The sequence below is a fragment of the Brachionichthys hirsutus genome, chromosome 18, assembly GCF_040956055.1.
Source record: "Brachionichthys hirsutus isolate HB-005 chromosome 18, CSIRO-AGI_Bhir_v1, whole genome shotgun sequence".
In the NCBI taxonomy this organism is placed as follows: Eukaryota; Metazoa; Chordata; class Actinopteri; order Lophiiformes; family Brachionichthyidae; genus Brachionichthys; species Brachionichthys hirsutus.
Window position 1 is genome coordinate 9,841,967 of NC_090914.1, and position 20,865 is coordinate 9,862,831.

At 51.8% G+C, this 20,865-nt stretch overlaps 2 protein-coding genes across 2 annotated transcripts; one reads left to right on the top strand and one right to left on the bottom strand.

Annotated features, from left to right (window-relative positions):
• Positions 1-9,939: 9,939 nt before the first annotated feature.
• Positions 9,940-17,355, top strand: LOC137907217 (cohesin subunit SA-1). The gene is made up of 30 exons (XM_068751520.1): positions 9,940-9,968; positions 10,063-10,183; positions 10,269-10,424; positions 10,503-10,599; positions 10,704-10,780; positions 10,876-11,080; positions 11,162-11,313; positions 11,440-11,513; positions 11,625-11,748; positions 11,832-11,930; positions 12,150-12,229; positions 12,312-12,419; positions 12,510-12,624; positions 12,688-12,805; positions 12,883-13,079; positions 13,185-13,478; positions 13,561-13,631; positions 13,732-13,900; positions 13,971-14,063; positions 14,291-14,465; positions 14,573-14,712; positions 14,803-14,904; positions 14,992-15,140; positions 15,255-15,383; positions 15,472-15,674; positions 15,867-16,035; positions 16,132-16,248; positions 16,356-16,470; positions 16,554-16,634; positions 16,725-17,355. The coding sequence occupies exons 1-30, from the start codon at positions 9,940-9,942 to the stop codon at positions 16,746-16,748; spliced, it is 3,783 nt and encodes a 1,260-aa protein (XP_068607621.1). The 3' UTR covers positions 16,749-17,355.
• Positions 17,356-17,499: 144 nt separating this feature from the next.
• pccb (propionyl-CoA carboxylase subunit beta) lies at positions 17,500-20,765 on the bottom strand. Its single transcript, XM_068751759.1, has 15 exons — positions 20,522-20,765; positions 20,314-20,433; positions 20,176-20,244; positions 20,051-20,107; positions 19,864-19,977; positions 19,616-19,726; positions 19,429-19,537; positions 19,147-19,267; positions 19,003-19,084; positions 18,809-18,932; positions 18,611-18,718; positions 18,416-18,516; positions 18,183-18,281; positions 18,008-18,107; positions 17,500-17,877 (listed from the first exon to the last, which is right to left on the bottom strand). Exons 1-15 carry the CDS (start codon positions 20,762-20,764, stop codon positions 17,756-17,758), a joined length of 1,680 nt encoding a protein of 559 aa, XP_068607860.1. The 5' UTR covers position 20,765; the 3' UTR covers positions 17,500-17,755.
• Positions 20,766-20,865: the final 100 nt, after the last annotated feature.

Here is a 20,865-nt window from a genome sequence, read left to right on the forward strand (position 1 = left end):
GATTGAAAAGTGAAAGCTTGCTCATCCCCTGGTTTCCGTGTGGGTGTGTGTGTGTGTGTGAGAGAGAGAGAGAGAGAGAGAGAGAGAGAGAGAGAGACTACTGTAAATGCAAATACTATGAAGTCTGCGTTGGACGGCAGCAGTAGTAGTGAATTAGAATTAGAAATGTTTTTTCTTCTTCTTTCAATTACTTTATTTAACTTCCATAAACATTTAGACAAGATAAGATACATATGAAAGCAAACACATAAAGTAAATCATAAATTAGCAACATGAAACAAGTTAAATATTATCAAATCAATTTTCGATTTCAACGTCATCCTCTAATAATGTGTAAAGATTCCCGAGTCTGGATTTCATCTGTCAGGGACAAAGATGGTGGAGAGACCGTAAAGGTCATGTGATGAATAAAATATCAGACGATAACCTTAAAATCTGATTGTGTGTCACCTCACAAAAGCCCATGAATAACTCCTTCTAATTTACTTTATTAATACTCTGGGTTGTTCTTTAAGATGCTGAATGGTTTCCAGATGTTTGGTTGTTTCTGGGCAGAACTTATCCTCATACTTTGTACTTATTTTATTTTGGACACCATTTCCTGTTTGTTGTCGTCCGGCTGATTACTTTTATGGCAGCTGATGTCGATTATTTTTCATTTTTCTTCTTCTCGAGTCAAAACAGGTATCTTTTTACTATATAGATTTTTTTTTTTAGATTATATATTTAAAATATTTGTCCATTTACAAAAACTTTTCTTGTATTTCTTCACCAACTTTCTCTTACAGGCACATTTAGGATTCTGTTGCTGGACTTTTCAAATCCTGTCAGTAGCCATCCAGCCCGTTCTGGAAAGGATGCAACTGGACATAAATGTGCGGAGAAGAAGAGGAGGAAGAAGAGGAGGAAGAAGAGGAGGGAGGAGAGAGGAGCTCAGTGCATCATGGACTCCTTTCAGGGAGTCTGAATCTCACAGACAATTTGAACCTTTCAGGGTTTGCGTCAAATGACCTCTTTCTATATGTGATCAGTTGAAGCCTCGCCTTCAGAAAGCAGAGAGTGTGCTGTGTATTTAGGGATACTCTACTTGGATATTATGCTGATGCTTTCAGTCATTTATGTGCATGGAAATGAAATTCTCATTTACTGGTTTCGGCTCCTCCGGTGTGACGCCATTCTGTGACATATAAGACTTTAAGCTGCTCAAACATGAATATTTTTAGTAAAGGCATCAACAATGTTCTACACGTCTGTGTAGGTTCTCACAAAGAGCAAAAAACAAAGAATCATGTTCTACAATGTTCTACATCTGACCAAGTTTAAGTTGCTCAACTCTGAGAACAGGAAATAAAGCGGCTGTTTAGGCAATGCCCGATGATGTTATTTTGCGTGACCTGCAGCCCACACACGTTTTCTCAGATCCGAATATATGCCAGGTTGAAAAAGCACAGTCAAGATGACTTTCAATCAAACCAGTTACAATTCTCTTTTGTTTCTTTTGTACGTAACGACCTATTATCGATTAATATATCAAATAACCTCCAGATCAAGCAATATTAGTTTGCAGTTCCACAGTTTAGAAACATGAATACATTTGTTTATGATGTTTGAGGCGGCGTTATTCTTCTGTTAAATCATTTTTATGCGTTTAATTTAATCGCATCGTATTAATAATTAAACCTGGGGGGGGGGTTCTGTTTCTGTGCGCGACCCCGTATCGGTTCCTCCCCCCCGAGGCGCGCGTGTCCGCCACTACCCTTTATTGACCGCCAGGGGGCGGCGGTGTGCCGGTGTGAGGCTGCGCGGCTCCGTCGCATCGCAGCGAGGAAGGACCACCAGATGGCGGTTTAGGATTGCTGCTCCGCTCTCAAAGCACGGTTCCGCTCGCACGGCCAATTTTCAATAATAAAAAACAACAACATTATCTTGGACGAAAATCGATTGTTCTTTCGGGCACGTGCTGATCGGTCCGGGGGATGGTCGTTAAAGGTGAGTGTGCGGCGTTTTGTTTTCGTGTTTTGTGCGGCGGACGAGGAAGGAGCTCACATTAAAGATGGTGGCCGGATCGGTGGCGGGCTGGGGGATGGGTGCTAGCGGCTAACGGAGTACTCTTCCTCCTGCATTATAGCCTAGCACACACACGCTAGCCTGCCAGCGAGCACCCAGTGGACTGCTAGCTGCATGGGTTCGCGTTAGCCGCTGCGTGTTCTCTGTTGCGTGGGGGGGGGGGGGTCAAACCTGACAACACGCAACCGGGCGCGGTGACGTGTTTGCGGGTCACGGCGTCCCGCCGCCCTGTGTTGTGTGTTTTTGGGGGGAAGCTCTCTGGTTTCTTGCTGTTTGTCTGGGATGCCTCGGTGTTGTTGTTAGCTGTATCGACCTGCGATAGTTCTATTGATCCACCCTGAGACGTGTTTCTACTTGTTCCCCCTCTTGTCCTTTGATGTCTTCAGACTGACAGCTCGCATCGATAAAGGAACAATAATAAGCTGCAGCACGTGACCGATATTAATGTGTTTGAAGGCTGGTGCTCGTGCACGTCTCGTTTCTTTCCGCCTTCCCGCCCCCTTCTGTGCGGGAAACGTGAGGGGGGGATGGGTCGGTTCCTCTTCCACGCTGACCTCCGATCAGCTGCTTGTGCACATCAGATAGCTGAAAATGATTGTTGTCACGTGATTCCATTGTTTACAAGAGCAGCTGGGGGGGGCGAAACGAAGCGTCTGTTCCCACGTCCACGCGCCATAATTCTGTTGGGTGTAAATGAAGGCTGCGTGGAGGAGATCACCGTGGGCCTGCCGGCGGGATGTGATCCGGATTCTGAGTGGGGTAGCTGTGTTTAGATCGTGATAACCTGCAGGTAGTTTGTCCCGTGGATTGATGTTTGACCCAAATCTCACACGCTGTCCAAACATTCGTTCAGATCATTCCATTATTTCGTTTCAGAACATGACTCTTCATAGATTTGACTTTTATGGCTTTTATGATACTTGTATAACATGCGTGAGATAAAATATATAAGCTTTAGTCTTCACAATTCAAACAATGAACTAAAGTCCGTTTCCCCTTTGCAGACGTAAAACATTTCTCTGAATACGTCCGGCGTTCCTTCACCCAGTCGGACACGAACTGACTGGCAGCTGTTGAATTCTTGAGAGCTTTGTGTGTGTGTGTGTGTGTGTGTGTGTGTGTGTGTGTGTGTGCGCGCGCGCTCTTCTTTTGCCTAAATAAATAATTCAGGATGTCATGTTGTTTTCAGGCTCGACGCTCGCATCTGCTAATGATCCCTTGAGCTAGGTTAGCTTTACTCTGACTCGTTGCCTGGTCCAGATCATCTCTGAAGCTAGAACAGGTTCTGCAACCGCGACACCCATGCCCCCCCCCCCCCCCCCCCCCCGCCTCACCGACGTACATACCTGTATCAAGTCAACTGGACTTGTAAGAAAAGCTTGAAGGCGTTTCACCCGGCTCTGATGACCTGAACGGTGACATTTCGCTTCTGTCTTGACAAAGTAAAACATGCCAGAATCCTGAAGCTGCCTCGCAGGAGGACGAGTCGGGAGTCGTGCAGATTTTGGTTATCAAACTCGCCACACATGGGGGTGCACGTCGATACCTGGTTTCAGCTGCGCCCCCCCCCCCCCCAAATAACACAAGTTTTCTTGTACAGTGGTATTGAGCCGAGCGGTGTTTGGGTACTTCTCAGAGTATGAATAGATGTCCCGGTGTTGGACTGATTTTGCCATGGTTAATGATAAATCCCTTATCTAGGACTGAGATCAATTGATTGGATCAAGGGATGTATGCAAGACTGGGGGGGTCTCCATCCGTCAGTCACGTCTCGTTTTGGAGCTATAATTAAAACGTTTTTTCATACTTTTGTATTTTTTCTGGACACTTTCCTTGCTTGTATTGCTTGTTTCCATGGTGACAAGTGGAACCATGTCTCATTTCTTTGAGTAGGACTTTTCTCAGTTGAGGGTTTCAGTGGCACGAAAAAAATCCACTTACTAGACGGTGCATTTTGATATTTCTGGAACATATTTAATAAATAAACTGCAGCATTTTACTTTATTTTCTTAGACGCCAGCTCCCACACTGATTCAGGTAGCCCCCCCCCCCCCCCCCCCCACGCACACGCACATTAATCGAATAGCCCCCTCCCACACTGATCCAGGTAGCTGTATTTCGATGTTCTTTGACACTGTGGGGGGAGGAAGCGTTATCTGTTGGAGGCTTTCTAATGGCTGTCAGTCTGATGAGGATGACCTTGATTCTAGAAAGCAGCGGCGCTCTCTCTTCCTGTTCTTGTCTTCTCACTGCACAAACAGCCAGATGCTCCCACTATACTATGTCTTTAATCAGTGCTAATGTCTGTTAGCGGCGAGATTGCTAATTGTCCGCTCAGCAGTAGGTTTGTGGCGTCGCATCCATACAGGAGATGTTTGGTTGAACTCTTTCATGGGAATCTCCATAAACTGTAGTGGTTCCGACCCTTGAGGCTAAACTGATTTTATGGCACTCCTCTAACTACAGCCGTCAGCTGGTTTATCAGCTGTTCACAGATCAGCTGGCGGGAACGCTCCAACTGGTTCAGCAAGCACCGCTCACTTTGCCGTTAACTCCTGGATTAGTTGTGCGGCGTCGGACGCCATTTGGTGTGAAGGATTGGGGAGAGTTCATTATGAATGAACAGAGATGCATTATTGATCACCAGTGGGTCGTGTTGATAGGCCGTCATTCAGGTCTGCGTCTGTCGTCACTCTGGGGCGGGTTTAACGTCCGGCTGCATCCCTAATGTCTGTCTCTTCTTTAATATTGATTCAGCAGTGCGCCAAGTCACTCCTGTGGTTGTACAGAGAGGAAATGAAGATGTGGAAAAAGGAAATCGCGTTGCAGATGGGGCTATGACTGGCACCTGTAGACAGAATCACAGTCAGAATCATGCCGGTACCCCTCTGCCTCGCATCCGTTCACATTCACTCTGGGACGTTTGCCAGGCGATTAGGAATAAGAATATTCCTCATCCCTTCCTCCTCTGCTGCAAGTGGAAGGCTCGGATTGGTAATCTGTGTGTCGCCATGACAATCTGGTCAATGTGGATTACTTCCAGACTGGGGGGGGGGGGGGGGGTCTCTGACGGTGCTATGGAAAGTAAATGTTTACGTCTCCTGGTACTGGTGAACAAATGGGACCGGTCCAAGTCTAGATTCACCCCTAGTCGCTTTAAAAAAGAAAAAAAAATCACAAAATAGTGTGTTTAATTGTAGCATTTTATTTAAAGACCGTCCTCTTGGCAACAAATCAGTCATTTTGAACTACAACCTTGCATTATTAATAACCAGACCTACAATAATAATAATAATCGGACATGCATAATGAGGGATAATGTGATAATGGAATCGTGACACGAGAGCAGCGTTTGTCAAGTTCATCAGCTGACTCGGCGAAATGTTCGGTCTGGTCTCCAGCCTCGTTCTTCACCATTCAGGGTCCGAGCGGGCAGATTTCCTTCAGCGGTCTCTGCTGTGGTCCGCAAATAACACTGACGCTGTCGTCTTTGTGTGTCTCTCTGCTGATGAAACAATTGTTTTTCCAGGTCTGCTGAGCGGCGGACGTAATGATAACTTTGTAAATAAGTGTGAGCATTTGCAGCGGTACCTGGACAGGTGTCACGTCACTAGCAAGCCAGATACTCTTTGGTATCCTCCTTACTTAGAAATGATGACATGGAGATTAAATAGTTCATGTAGTTTCCACTAAATGACGTTTTCCCTGTTCATTTTTATTCTTTCTTTTTTTTTTTTTTTAAACTTTGAATGATTATTTTAATATGATGCTCATCTCTTCTAAAAATTCACAACAATGTACACAGTGCTCCGCCATTATGTCTCCAAAAATGCCGGTCACGATCGCATTGGATGGGGCGGGCGTCTGACACGGGGAATGTTTCCCACGTTAATGGGCAGTGAGACGGCCATTAACGTGATTTACTGTATTCTGTAGAAGCGCTGTCTTATAGAGGTGATCACGGGGCCAAGTGTGGCTATATTCTTTTGGGATATCAAGATCACGGTGTGTCCCTGCATAATAGTCGCCGGACACACAATGTCTAATAAAACCATCAGTAATTGAGACGTTTCACTGCTTGTCCAAAAACCTCAGAAGCTTCTGATTTCAGGACTGGTTGAAAACGGAACGCTTTCTGTCTTCTTACTCGCAGATTGTCACACAGATCCGTCTGTTTCTCCCAGACGCCACCTCTCCTGTCCGCGCTGGTGTCTGAATCGACTGCATTGGAATGTTTTTCAGTGTGCTCTAATGAGCCATGACATGAAATCACCTGCTTGCCATTTTGTTCTGACTCCACTGGGACCCCTGAGGGCGTGCTTCGTGGATTGGACTAGGGTAGACGCTGGATTGGATTGAGTTTTGGGGGGCTTTGGAGGCCAAATCCAGAACCTTGGACTCATCACCCTGGAAACCATTCCATTCCATTGCTCTCGGATCCAGTTCTGATGCTCGCGCGCCCGTCATAATTTGGCAATAGACATACGTAGCAGCCGTGATGCTGCGAGTTCTGGAATCTCTATCAGAACCCGCTTCAGCTATTATCTGGGCGGGGTAGAACTCTTCTCTGGGAGTGGAAAATGGGCCCTCCTTTACTCCCCACAGGCATCAGTGACCCCGTGTCCTAAAACCACCTTTGGTCAGCGAGAATCTCCGCAGACCGGGAACGCCCGATAACATTTGCTCCGACCCGGTAATCCAGCATTAAAATCTGGACCCACAAATCTTTGTTGGATCATTTTTCCTGTTCCCAATCCATCGACTTCAAGACGATATGATCGCTTACTGCCTAATATATCATACCCACTGACGGGTGCCATGGTAACCAAAGAGTGTGTGCTGTAGCAGTAGAAAACCGATGCTTTATTTCCTCAGCCCCCGTGGAGAGAGTCAAGACAAGTGTGGCTGTCCCACATCCTGAACATAAGACGCTTCACACCGAGTTGTGTGTTTTCTTTTGGAGTGTTTGTGTGGATGTCTCTCCAACAAACAAACACACTCTACAGCCTGGCTCTGGAGATAACCACCAATTATAGCAGCAGCAGAGGAGGCAGTGTGTGTGTGTGTGTGTGTGTGTGTGGGTGCGTGCGCTCTCACCTGTTTAATCATCTCTGTGCTGCTTAAACTTAGAACTGCAGGATGTTTCCTTGAAATACTTATCTGTCTCAGCATCTTGTGTCTTAGAAACAACACGATGCCACTCATTGATAAATCCGCTATTTATCTGCTGATTTTTGCAAAAGCCCAAATCCATCAAGAATGTTCTAAATGGAGCCAAAACAAAATAAATCTGAGGGGTCTTGGCCCATGCGATGATCGTTTATCTACCGGTATTCACTTGGCTCACTATCATTAGCACCTCCACTTGGGACTGTTGTGTGATTGTCCCTCCTCTCTCCCTGTAGCACAACCAAGGAGGGGGGGAGGGGGGTCTCTGTGGATCACTGAAGTAACATCAGCCAGCCACAGAGCAGATGTTCTCTTATTTCCTCCAGCAGGTTAGTTGGGATGAGCTGATTAAGATGCTGCACTTACACATGTATGGTTGTTTGTTTCCATGGAAACCTGTGGATCTAAGTGACCATAAGGACACGATGACTTGAGAAACTCTTTGCTGCACACTGCTGCGTTAAGTTTGACTTAACTGGCCTGAATAGTGTTTACAGAAACATCTGTCAGTCACTGTTTTCTAGTGTGTAAAGTAAACCGGATGTGGTCATGTGACCTTGGATGTAGTCATGTGACCGGCCTGTCGTATTGTTTCAGTGCTGGCAGCATCTGAACTCACACCACCACACTCAACTATCTTAAAACACTGTTAAACCAACTTCTATGAACCGCGTGTCTTTGCCGATCTGTGATTGGACGGTGCCGGACACATGTTTAATTTGCATTTGAACTCCTAGAGGTTTCCCCTCCACCCGCTGGGAGGTGTGATGTCATAGATGACTGTCACTGGGTGTGTCCCGTTAGAGTCCGACTGGCCCCTGCTGCTGATCCAGTTCCCTCCAGTCCCACCTCGCTCCACTCAGCCAATCAAACAAGCCGACATCACTGGCTCTTATGACCCGCGGCAGTAACCATGGCAACAACAGCCTGCCTCCACGAGAACAGTCGTGAATGCTAAGTGGCTTGCAGATGCCGGCTGTGTGTGTGTGTGTGTGAGAAACACACCTAACAGCTACCTGGTGACTGTACTTGCATAATACATGAAATACGTAATGGTGTACTAAATGCATTGCTTCAAGCATTAACGCTCTCAGAAAATGTCCAAAGTGAATTTTATGGTCAACCAGAACTGAAGAGAATTTTTTTAAATCACTTCATGTAGTTAATTCTTTACTCTGCTTTTTAAAATCGTTATCACTTATATTAAAAGTTAAGCTTTCTCAGCAGCAGAGGGGGGATAACGTTAATAACGTCTCCCTTTGAGGGGGGCCTTCTCGGCGGGTGAATCTGGAGGATTCTATTCGTACGTGTTCGGTTTGTTCACGTCGGCGGCGGTAGAGGTGCAGATAACGGTTCAGCACATCCTGCAGATTGAAGCTGCTGCGGTCGGTGTGTAAGTGCAGCCATTTCGTGTCCCCAAAAGGCACCAAATGTGGTGAGGAGACGGACTCGGAGGAATTAAAGGTGGAAGTACGAGTAGGAGCTGAGATGTACGTCTCGGTCTAGATAATCACTGATGGATTCTGAAGCCAAATATGACTTCATTCTGTTTGTGGTGTCAGACATTAAATCACCTGGGCTGAACTTCACCTGATCAGAACCTCAGGTGTTCTGTTAGCGTCCCGTCTCCACCTCGACCGTTTGGTTTCGGCCCTGGAGCCGGATGCCGTCGTGATCGCGGCAGGCCCGACGTCCGAGTCGATGAAATGTCTGTCGGGTTTGTGGGGCGGATCTCTGCGTCTCCACTTCTATCTCCGTCTGTGATGCTGACTGCCGTTCACCAATGCCTCCAGTATGTAATACAGTCTCTCTTAGCCTGCCCCCTACTGTTACCCAGGACTCCACTCAGACGCGCTGATCAACCCCGACCTTCTGTCTGCGTCTACGCCGCACTGAAACGGCTCCTCGGCGAACGGCAAGCGGACTGGGAGTGAGCCGGGAGGTCAATCGGTGTTTGTTGATTTTTCTCAACCCAGTGTTCCCAGTTTAAACTCTAAGAATCAGTCTAAAGACAGATTACAGATCGACTTTGTGGATCATACTGCCTCCTGTGGCGAAATGCGGCAACTGCTTCTCATTTGCTCTCTGACCTCATGAACACATCAATAGGTAATATTATCAATGACCTCATGATTTAGGATATCTTAAATTCCGCTAAAACGTCAAAGCATTCTAACCCCCCACCCCCCCCATCACATCCAGATAGTGTGTCTATTAATTATTTTGATGACCAGCTTTTATCTTCTAGCCATGAACTAATTATTATTAAAGAGAATGGCTTTAAAGTCACGTTACTGCTGGTGGGTTTACCTGCAATTTTATTTCCTGGAATTAAAAGTTTGGTTCCATCGCCACCTCTGATGGTCTCACCGTGTCTCGCTGATGTGGCTCTCACAGCGGCCAGTTGGTGTCGCTGTTTCCTGGAGCAGATCAACCCATTCGTCCCGCTTCATTGATCGGTTAACACTTTTTTTTTTCTGGCTGGATTTGTATATTCTCTTGATAGCGTCTCTCTCTCTCTTTTCCAGCAGCTGCGAACAGCTAAGCGTGCCCGTTGAATGCAGTCCCCTCCTGGAGCCTCCCCCCCCCTGCTCGTTTCTGAACTTTTGTCCAGCCAAACCGCTGCACGTCCCTCTTTGGACCTAAAACCCATCCTGAGACAGAGGACGGCACGTACGGCCTCCCCTCGGCCCTCGAACCAGAATGATCACGTCAGAGCTCCCCGTGGTTCAGTGAGTGAAACGGATGCTGAACATCATTCTGGTTGACTGTGCATGACTGAAATCTTAATGAATTATTTTGTTTCCCCCCCCCCCCCCCCTCCAGGGACTCCTCCAACGAGTCTGGGGCCACAGACACTGTGGGTTTGACTATGAACATGAGTGAGATTGACGACACGGAGGTGAAAGGCAAAAAGAAGAGGGGACGGCCTGGAAAACAAGCCCCAGTACGTGTGTGTGTGTGTGTGTGTGTGTGTGTGAATGGGTCTTGTTTCCTCTCCTGCTTCCTCTTTGACATTTCCGTCCCCACAGACGTCCAACAAGAAGCCTCGGAAGTCCCCGACAGACAAAGGGACGGGTCCGGCCAGAGGCCGGGGGAAGGCCAATGGAGTGGCGCAGCATAATGGCGACGGAGGAGAACCGGTCACGCTGTTTGAAGTGGTCAAAATGGGCAAGAGCGCCATGCAGGTGACGAGTCGCGCGTACAGAAATGTTTGAACCACGCTCACTTTGACCGGATGTCTCTCTCTGTTGACGTGTGTCCAGTCTGTGGTGGACGAGTGGATCGAGTCGTACAAGCAGGACCGAGACTTGGCGCTGCTGGACCTCATCAACTTCTTCATCCAGTGCTCGGGGTGTAAAGGTAAACAATGGTGCAGCCCCCCGACTCACCAGAAACTAGTGTGTGTGTGTGCGTGCGCGCGCCGGTCAGCCGGACTGATGATGTCATTGCCGTTGTCTTCCCAGGTACGGTGAGGATCGAGATGTTCAGGAACATGCAGAACGCCGAGATCATCCGTAAGATGACGGAGGAGTTCGACGAGGTACCCGCTCCGGGGAAAGCCACCGTCGTGTCTCTACCGACGGCGAACCGAAAAGGACACAACAACACACGTGTCCTCTGTGCGTCCGTCCACAGGACAGCGGCGATTACCCTCTCACCATGCCCGGGCCCGTGTGGAAGAAATTCCGCTACAACTTCTGCGAGTTCATCAGCGTTCTGATCCGCCAGTGCCAGTACAGCATCATCTACGACGAGTACATGATGGACACGGTCATCTCGCTTCTCACCGGCCTGTCTGACTCGCAAGTACGAGCCTTCAGACACACGTCGACGTTAGCAGGTAAAAAAAAAGCTTCCGAGAAGGCTGCAGCATTTCAGCGCGCCGCCCGTTACCGAATCGTGTTCGCATCTCTCGGTTCAGCGATGAAGCTGATGACGGCGCTGGTGAACGTAGCCCTGAACCTGAGCATCCACCAGGACAACACGCAGCGACAGTACGAGGCCGAGAGGAACAAAACAGCCGGGAAGCGAGCCAACGAGAAACTGGAGCTGCTGCTGCAGAAGAGGAAGGAGGTCGGTCCCTGAGGGACGCCGTCCTCCATCGCGTCTTCATTTCATTAAGTCTTGCGTTCATGGTGGAAGACGCCAAATTAGGAGCCGCGTTCGCTGTTCCGTAAGTTTGTGCCGTTGTGTTCGCAGCTCCAGGAGAACCAAGACGAAATAGAGAACATGATGAATTCCATCTTCAAGGGGATCTTCGTGCACCGATACAGGCAAGGCTGAATCCGTTGTTGCCGCCGTCGGGCGTCGCATAGCTGCAGGTCAGACGGAGCGCCGGCCTCGCTGCATTTAACTGGCGTGGTCGGCGTCTCGTCTCCTCGTAGGGATGCGATAGCTGAAATCAGAGCCATCTGCATCGAGGAGATCGGCGTCTGGATGAAGATGTACAGCGACGCTTTCCTGAACGACAGCTACCTGAAATATGTTGGCTGGACGCTGCACGACAGGGTGAGCGCCGCGCCACGGGGTCGCTGGCGGCGCGTCGGGGAAACCCGCGGGGTGCTCGTCTCACGTCCCTCCGTCTCTTCCAGCAAGGCGAGGTTCGCCTGAAGTGTCTGAAGGCGCTCCAGAACCTTTACACCAACCGAGAACTCTTCCCCAAGTTGGAACTCTTCACCAACCGCTTCAAGGTAAGCGCCACGCCGGGGCGGTGACTGGTCTGGCTCTATCAAAGCGCTCTCCTGTCTGTCCGACAGCACTAGAGCCAAACATACAGACAGACGTGTGGACGATGCTCCATCGGACCTTTTTTGTGTGTGTGTGTGTGTGTGCGTGCGTGTGTGCCGGGGCGGTGACTGGTCAAACTGGTCGGTGTCGGTTGAACTGGTCCGTCGGATTTGCGTCGACAGGACCGTATCGTCTCGATGACCCTGGATAAGGAGTACGACGTGGCGGTGGAGGCCATCCGATTGGTCACGCTCATTCTGCAGTGAGTAGTCTTCGTCGGCGCGTCCTCACTCGGGACGGACGGGGGGGGGACACGCTGATGCGGCTTTGACGCCTCCTTTCAGGGGCAGTGAAGACGCGCTGTCCAACGAGGACTGCGAGAACGTCTACCACCTGGTCTACTCCGCTCACAGGCCGGTGGCGGTCGCCGCGGGGGAGTTTCTGCACAGGAAGTCAGTCCACGTGACGTTTCATTGTCATCGTTGTCACTCGAGATGGGAACGATGTCATGAGTTACGTCCTTTCTGCTCTGTCCCCGTCAGGTTGTTCAGCCGCCACGACCCGCAGGCAGAGGAAGCGCTGGCGAAGCGTAGAGGGAGGAGCAGCCCCAACGGGAACCTGATCCGCATGCTGGTGCTCTTCTTTCTGGAGAGTGAGGTGAGACGACCGGTGGTTTAGCGCTTTAGCTGATGATGGTGATGATGATGCACCGTTCTGTAGCTTCACGAGCACGCGGCCTACCTGGTGGACTCCCTGTGGGAGAGCTCCCAGGAGCTGCTGAAGGACTGGGAGTGTATGACTGAACTCCTCCTGGAGGAGCCTGTCCAGGGAGAGGAAGGTGAGGCGCACGCACACACACACAAAAAAGGTCCGATGGAGCATCGTCCACACGTCTGTCTGTCTGTTTGGCTCTAGTGCTGTCGGACAGACAGGAGAGCGCTCTGATAGAGCTGGCGGTGTGCACCATCAGACAGGCGGCGGAGGCTCATCCTCCGGTCGGCAGAGGAACCGGGAAGCGCGTGCTGACGGCGAAGGAGAGGAAGACTCAGATTGACGACAAGAACAAACTGACGGAACACTTCATCATGGCGCTGCCCATGATTCTGTCTAAGGTTTGCCGCCGTTCCGCGCCGGTACTTCTGCTCGGATCGGATCCGGGGGGGGAGGGGGGGGGGGGGGGACACCGTGTTTGACCGGAGCTTCCCTTTCCGCCACAGTACCAGGCCGACTCGGAGAAGGTGGCCAACCTGCTGCAGATCCCCCAGTTCTTTGACCTGGACGTGTACAGCGCCGGGCGCATGGAGAAGCACCTGGACGCCCTGCTGAAGCAGATGCGCCTGGTGGTGGAGAAGCACATCGAGGTGGACGTCCTGGAGGCCTGCAGCAAGACCTACAGCGTCCTCTGCTCCGAGGACCACGCCATCATGAACCGCGTGGACATCGCCCGCTCGCAGCTCATCGACGAGATGACGGACCGCTTCGCCCACTCGGTGGAGGAGCTTCTGCAGGAGGTAGGGGGCGGGGGCGGGGGCCGGGGGGGGAAACGCACCCGCTTCCTGAGCGGAACTGACCGCTGCTTCGATGGTCCTGCAGGCTGAAGAGGCTGACGACGACGACATCTACAACGTTCTGTCGACTCTCAAGAGACTCACGGCCTTCCACAAGTAAAACTCTATGTTTCACAGAGCGTGTCAAAGGTCACCGTAAGACCGAGGGGAACCAGAACTTCCTCTGAATCACTGTTTTTCTGTCTCGGACCCCCAGCGCTCACGACTTGACGCGCTGGGATCTGTTTGGGAACTGTTACCGGCTGCTGAAGGCGGGCATCGAGCAGGGCTCCATGCCGGAGCAGATCGCCGTGCAGGCCCTCCAGTGTTCCCATTACTCCATCCTCTGGCAGCTGGTCACGGTCACCGAGGGTGCTCCCAGCAAGGTACTGGTTTCCACCTCGCTCTTCTCCCGGGCCAGTCGGGGCTTCCAGTGATGTGTGACTCCGTCTGCAGGACGACCTGGTAGCTCTCCGGCGGGTGGTGAAGTCATTCCTCGCTGTGTGTCAGCAGTGTCTGTCTAATGTCAACACACCAGTCAAAGAACAGGTGGGACTCTGTGTGTGTGTGTGTGTGGTTGCACGCGCAGAACAGTCAAGTTTTAGTAATTTAGGATTACAGAAACGGAACAGTACACCTTGGAGAGACCTAAGAATGCGAAGCGCTGCTCCAGTCTGGGAGTTGTAGTCCTGGAAGGGCTAGCTGTGTGGTGGGTTACCATCATCCAGCTAACCAGGCTAGCTACCGCTGTAACCCTCTGATGATCCGTTGTCCAGGCTTTCATGCTCCTGTGTGACCTGCTGATGATCTTCAGCCACCAGCTGACCTCCGGCGGGAGGGAGGGGCTCCAGCCGCTGGTCTTCAACCCCGACGGCACGCTGCAGAACGAGCTGCTCAACTTCGTCCTGGATCACGTCTTCATCGACCAGGACGACGAGAGCCAGAGCATGGGTGAGGCCGGCGGCGTGCCGCCAGACGGTCGTAGCAGGTAGCGGGGTTATGAAGCCAAGGGGCGGCGCAGCGCACCATTATTACTGATTACATGTCCGTGTCTGCAGAGGGCGACGAGGAGGACGAGGCCAACAAGATCGAAGCGCTCCACAAAAGAAGAAACCTGCTCGCGGCTTTCTGCAAACTCATCATCTACGACATCGTGGACATGCCCGCCGCCGCCGACATCTTCAAGCATTACATGAAGGTGGCTGCTTGGTCACGTGATTCGATGATCCAACAACGGCGTTTACTGAGGCGTTAGCGGCGAGCTAACCGATGTGTTTCTGCGTCTCAGTACTATAATGATTACGGTGACATCATCAAGGAGACTCTGAGTAAAACCAGACAGGCGGACAAGATCCTCTGTGCCAAGACGCTCATCCTCAGTCTGCAGCAGGTGAGACGCCCGCGAGGCCGTGCGCTCGGGTTGTGCTGCTAGTCGTCTTTGTGTGCCGGTTGTGTTACCGACGTTCGCCCGTTGCAGCTGTTCAATGAGCTGCTGCAGGACCAGGGACCCAACTTGGACCGGACGTCGTCTCACGTCAGCGGCATCAAGGAGCTGGCTCGCCGCTTCGCCCTCACCTTCGGACTCGACCAAATCAAAACCAGAGAGGCCGTCGCCACGCTGCACAAGTGAGACCAAAAGCCGCGCGGGTCGTTCGGGAGGTGCTGAGCGGGAACCTGCTAAGCAAATTCGGATCGTGTGGCGAAGACGGATTCAAATCTGTGCGTCTCCTTTGGTCTCAGGGACGGCATCGAGTTCGCTTTTAAGTACCAGAATGCTCGAGGAGCGGAGTTTCCTCCAGTCAATCTGGCCTTCCTGGAGGTTCTGAGCGAATTCTCCTCCAAACTGATTCGGCAAGACAAAAAGACGGTGTAAGTGTGCCGTCCTCCATCTTGAAACGCCGTCGGCTGTCTCGGTAACCCCACCGGGGCGGGGCTTAAGTACGCCGTCTCTCCACAGCCACTCTTACCTGGAGAAGTTCATGTCGGAGTCGATGCCGGAACGCCGGGAGGACGTGTGGCTGCCGCTGATCTCCTACAGGAACAGCCTGCTGACGGGGGGAGACGAAGACCACATGTCCGTCACGTCGGGGTCCAGCAGCAAGACGGGGTCGGTCCGCAGCAAGAAGGGACGACCGGCGCCACATAAGAAGCGCATCGAAGGTGAGGACAAACTCGGACTGGTCTGGGGTCTGCTCTCCACGCCCTCGAGAGGGATGAAGAGAGAGCTGGGTTGCTTTTCCTTTAGCATTTTAGCCTTTATTTAAAGGAGGCCGCTAAAGAGTGTGCGGAGCCAAACCACCCTCGACTACTGCGCCATCTGCCTTCATCTGATCTCGGGTCTGTTTTCTCCAGAGGAGAGCAGCGTGGAAGGCTCGTGGATGATGCGCAATGACACTCTCCAGACACCGGGGGCACTGCAGACGCCTCAGCTCACCTCCACCGTCCTCAGAGAGAACCGGCCAGCGGAACAAATGGCGGACCCCGACTCGGAACCCGGATCGGAGAACGACTACGTACACAAGTAGGCGTCGACACAGTACACGCGAATACTCGCAGTATACTCGCAGTATACTCGCAAAGGTAGAGGTAGTATCAGACGGCGGTCCTGGCGTCTCAGTCCCCAGATGCAGATCCCGTGGCTGGGCCAGCAGAAGATGGACGACCTGAACAGGAAGGACCGGTCGGGGATCAACTACATCAAGTCGCGCAGTAATCAGGGCGTCCGGCAGACTGTGTGAGTGTCGCTGCAGTTTAAATAAAGTTATTTGCCGTGGACGAAAGTTGTCAGAATGTGACGGACGGATTTGGTTCTTCCCGTCTTTGTCTTTCGGCGTCCGCCAGCCGCGGGTTGATGGAGGACGACGCAGAGCCCATCTTCGAGGACGTGATGATGTCATCGCGGGGTCAGCTGGAGGACATGAACGAGGAGTTTGAGGACACGATGGTGATCGACCTGGTGAGAGGTCGCTCGCCGCCTGGGGGTCAGTCGGGTGTTCGTTTTATTGATTTAAATGTCTTTGCCTCTTTTGTCCTCATCAGCCGCCGTCGAGGAACAGACGCGAACGGGCGGAGCTAAGACCGGACTTCTTCGACTCCGCAGCGATGATTGAGGACGAGTCGGTGAGTCTGACCGGAGCGACGGGGGGGTCGCCCGACTCCTGATTGGCTCGCTGAGGGCGTGATGTGACCGTCCTGCTTTGTCCTGCTCAGGGTTTCAGCATGCAGATGTTCTGATCCATCAACATCAGTCGCACATCAGGAGTTGACGCAGGAGGGGAGGGGCTTCTTAAGACATCGCCTGCCAATCAAACACTCGAGTCGAAGAAACGTCGTTGGAGTCTGACGAGGACCGACTGACGGAACAGAATCTTTATTTCCAGCCTCTTGGATTAGCCGACGAAGCGGTCTTCCTCGTCTTTCTCACTTCGTCCACGTGACGGAAGGAAGTGATGTCGGAGTTTGACGATGAAGCCATGCCCCCCAGACTGAAACCCCGCCCCCTTAGCACACGCCCTCCAATGACGTCTTATTGAAGTAAAACAGACTGTCTATATTTTGAAGTGTGTAGTTTTAGTACCGACGTTCGAAACCATTTTCTGTTCTGTCTCTGGCCACGCCCATCGATCACCTCGAGGTCAGACTGTTGATGTACGGTGTACGCAGGTCAGTGTTACCTAATCGATCATTAAGTGATTGATCCGTCTGTTGGATTGTCTCCATTCATTTGTTACAGATCACTGATCTGGCTCCGCCTGTAAATATCTAAAACCCTCAAAAACCTGATTTCTTTTTTTTTTTTTTGTGAACTTAAGTCTTTATAATAAAATCAGTAATCAATTTATGAATCGGTTTTGTTCAATTCTCTCCGCATCCACACATCCTCGTTTGAAGTTCTGACGGTGTCGCGTGATCCCGGTCTGTAATCCGTCTCGCAGGGCGGACGGATATTTAAAGAAAGGGAATGCAACGATGAAGATGGGACGGGAAAACCCAAAATAAAAGGTACCGTTTTATTATTTACAGTATGGAGTGACACACCTTTAAAACCCGGTTCTAAAAAGAATCATACTGACGACTCAGTCACACAGCGGCCATCTTTCTCTGACTCCTGAGAGGTGGCGCATTAATGCTTCGTAATCTAAAATACTATTCAGCGTGAACGTTAAAGAACATTTACATTTAATTTACGATGTAATACAACGCCCCACTGGAATCCTGCCGGGACGTTCACGCTCCCGGTTTCACAGGGGAATGTTGGCGTGTTTCTTCCAGGGGTTCGTCTGCTTCTTACTGGCCAGAATCTCCAGATCTTCGCAGATTCTCCTCCGAGTGGTCGACGGCTCGATGATGTCATCAACAAATCCTAGAACGCGTTCGACCGGGGAAGAAAGCGAACGATTAAGTTTTACATCCCGATACGACACGAATGTCGGTTTCAGATTGAAGAAGCTAATGTCAGCGAACGCGAAGCTTCAACGTTTTGCGTTCGTTACCTCTGACGGCTGCTGGGAACGGGTTGGCAAACTTCTCCACATATTCGGCCTCTGCTTCCGCCTGGTTCTCCTTCCCTCTGAAGATGATCCGCACAGCGCCCTGGGAAGGACGGCGAGGAGCGTCAATCTGGTGAAGGTCGAACGCGAAGGACGCGCGTGACGCATGGGTCCGTACCTTAGCGCCCATAACGGCGACCTCCGCCGAAGGCCAGGCGTAGTTCACGTCTCCTCTCAGGTGTTTGGAGCTCATCACGTCGTAGGCTCCCCCGTACGCCTGGAGACGAGCCACAGGAAGGAAGGAGGTGCCTCTGTTAAGTCTTATACAAGCTCAGGGGTTTGGCGGAGGATTTGGGGGGGGGGGGGTCTCAGGTGCCCCCCCCCCACCCCCTCACCTCTAAAGAGACGCACCTTTCTGGTGATGACCGTTACTTTGGGGACGGTGGCCTCGGCGAAGGCGTACAGCAGCTTGGCCCCGTGCCGGATGATGCCTCCGTACTCCTGAGCCGTACCTGTTGGTGACATCACAGCAGAATCGCGATGCGGCTGCAGGTGAGACGTCGGTCAACCCCCCCCCCCCAGCAGGGGGCAGCAGGCGAGCGATACCTGGCAGGAAGCCTGGGACGTCCACAAAGGTGATGATGGGAATACTGAAGGCGTCACAGAAGCGTACGAAGCGAGCGCCCTTCACCGATGAGTTGATGTCCAAACAGCCTGATGAATGACAAACAGACCAGACTAATTATTGATCCGACCGACGACACGGTCACGCTGCAATCATCGTCGTTTTGCTAGCAAACTCACCCGAAGCCACTTTGGGCTGATTACCCACAATGCCCACGGTGCGTCCGTTCATGCTGGAGAATCCCACCACTATATTTTTGGCGTAATTGGGCATGATCTCGAAGAAGTTCCTCTCGTCCACAATCTGGACAGAAGGGCAGAGAGACGGATGAGGGACAGACGGCCGTTGGAGACCCCCGTCGGCGTGGACGTACCGCCAGGATGATGTCCAACATGTCGTAGGCCTTAGTTGACTCGAACGGGACGACGGTGTCCAGGGACGGGATCAGACGATCACTGAACGGAGATCGGGATGTTGTGATTGCTTGTTGCGTCCTGAGACGGACGTGATTGGTTACCTGGGGTCGTGGCTCTCTCTGATGGGGGCGGCGTCCTGGTTGCTTAGCGGCAGGAAGTTGAAGAACTCTCTGACGTTGAGCAAAGCTTCGACGTCGTTCTCGAAGGCGTGGTGAGCCACTCCTGAACAAGGAGCCACTGTTAGCGTACGCAAGGTCTCCATGGCAACAGCATCCTGAGAGTAGAATAAGATTCGCCAGGGACGATGTGTTCAGTTACGGCTGTCGAGGATCCTCCCAACGCCGCCTGACCCCGGGGGGGGGGGGGGCTCAAAGCGAACTAACCCGACACGGAGGTGTGAGTTTTAGCTCCGCCCAGCTCCTCCTGAGTCACGTCTTCATTGGTTACGGACTTCACCACATCAGGTCCGGTGATGAACAGGTAGGAGGTGTCCTACGCACAGACAGGTGAGCCCAGGTCAGCGAGAACGCAGTGGAAAACGGGGGGGGGGGGGGGGGGCGCATGGCCTACCTTCACCATGAAGGTGAAATCGGTGAGGGCGGGGGAGTAGACCGCCCCCCCTGCACAGGGGCCCATGATGAGGGAGATCTGAGGGATGACTCCTGAAGCCAACACGTTCCTCTGAAACGGCAGGAGTATGAATAAACGGGACAGGAAGTGATCCTAAAGCACTGATCATAAATACTACTAGTACTACTGCTGCTACTCCCTTTCTATTTATTATTCTCGTGTGGCGTTCAGCGCTAAAAACAACCTACCAGAAATATGTCTGCGTATCCAGCCAGAGACTCCACCCCTTCCTGGATCCGAGCCCCCCCGGAGTCATTCAGGCCGATCACCGGGGCGCCGACTGCCATGGCCTGATCCATAATCTGTGTATAAAGGGCGACTTCAAAATATTAGCCACTGGCGGAGTACAAACACATCGAGTAGTACTCTGCGTACCTTGCAGATCTTCTGAGCGTGAGCCCCGGACAGACTGCCACCAAACACCGTGAAGTCCTGGACACGAGAGAGTATCAGGCTGCAGCGTTCTACTACAGTGTAGTACCTTTTTGGAATACAAATACCTGACTGAACACGTAAACCAGCCTGCCGTTGATCCGGCCGTGACCGGTCACCACGCTGTCACCGGGGAACTGAAACAGACGGACCAGTAGGGTCAGTGCTGCTGATGTGACGTCACTGTGACGTCACTGTGATGTCACCTTGTTTCGGTCCTGCTCCATCCCGAAGTCAGAGCAGCGGTGCTCCACGAACATGTCCGACTCCACGAAGGAGTCGGGGTCCAGCAGGAGAGCCACCCTCTCCCTGGCGGTCAGCTTCCCCTGAACGCAACACAGGTGAGTGACGCATGACGTCACACGCATTCTTTGTTGATTACAGCGTTAGCTTAGCTCACGTAGCTAATTTTACCCGCTTATGTTGAGCCTCTATTCTCTCCTGCCCTCCGCCGGCTAGCGCCGCGCTGCGTTTCACGTCAATCCGCTCCTTGACGGACTGATGACCGAGCGAGTAGCCCCGGTTGTCCGGTAGCCGGTACGTCTGCGGTGCTGCGGCTGCGGTAGCGGCGAGTTTCACTCGCACCGACCCCTTGAAAGAAGTTCTCAACCCGTTTATCAGTCCGCTGCTGCAACGAGCCCCGACGGAGGCCGCCATCTTTCCCCCCTTGCGTCTCCTTCAGCTTCCAGAGGGCGGGAACTAAAGATTGAACCAATTGCAAACGTGCTAGTAACCGTCGGGACCAATAGGAAAGAAGC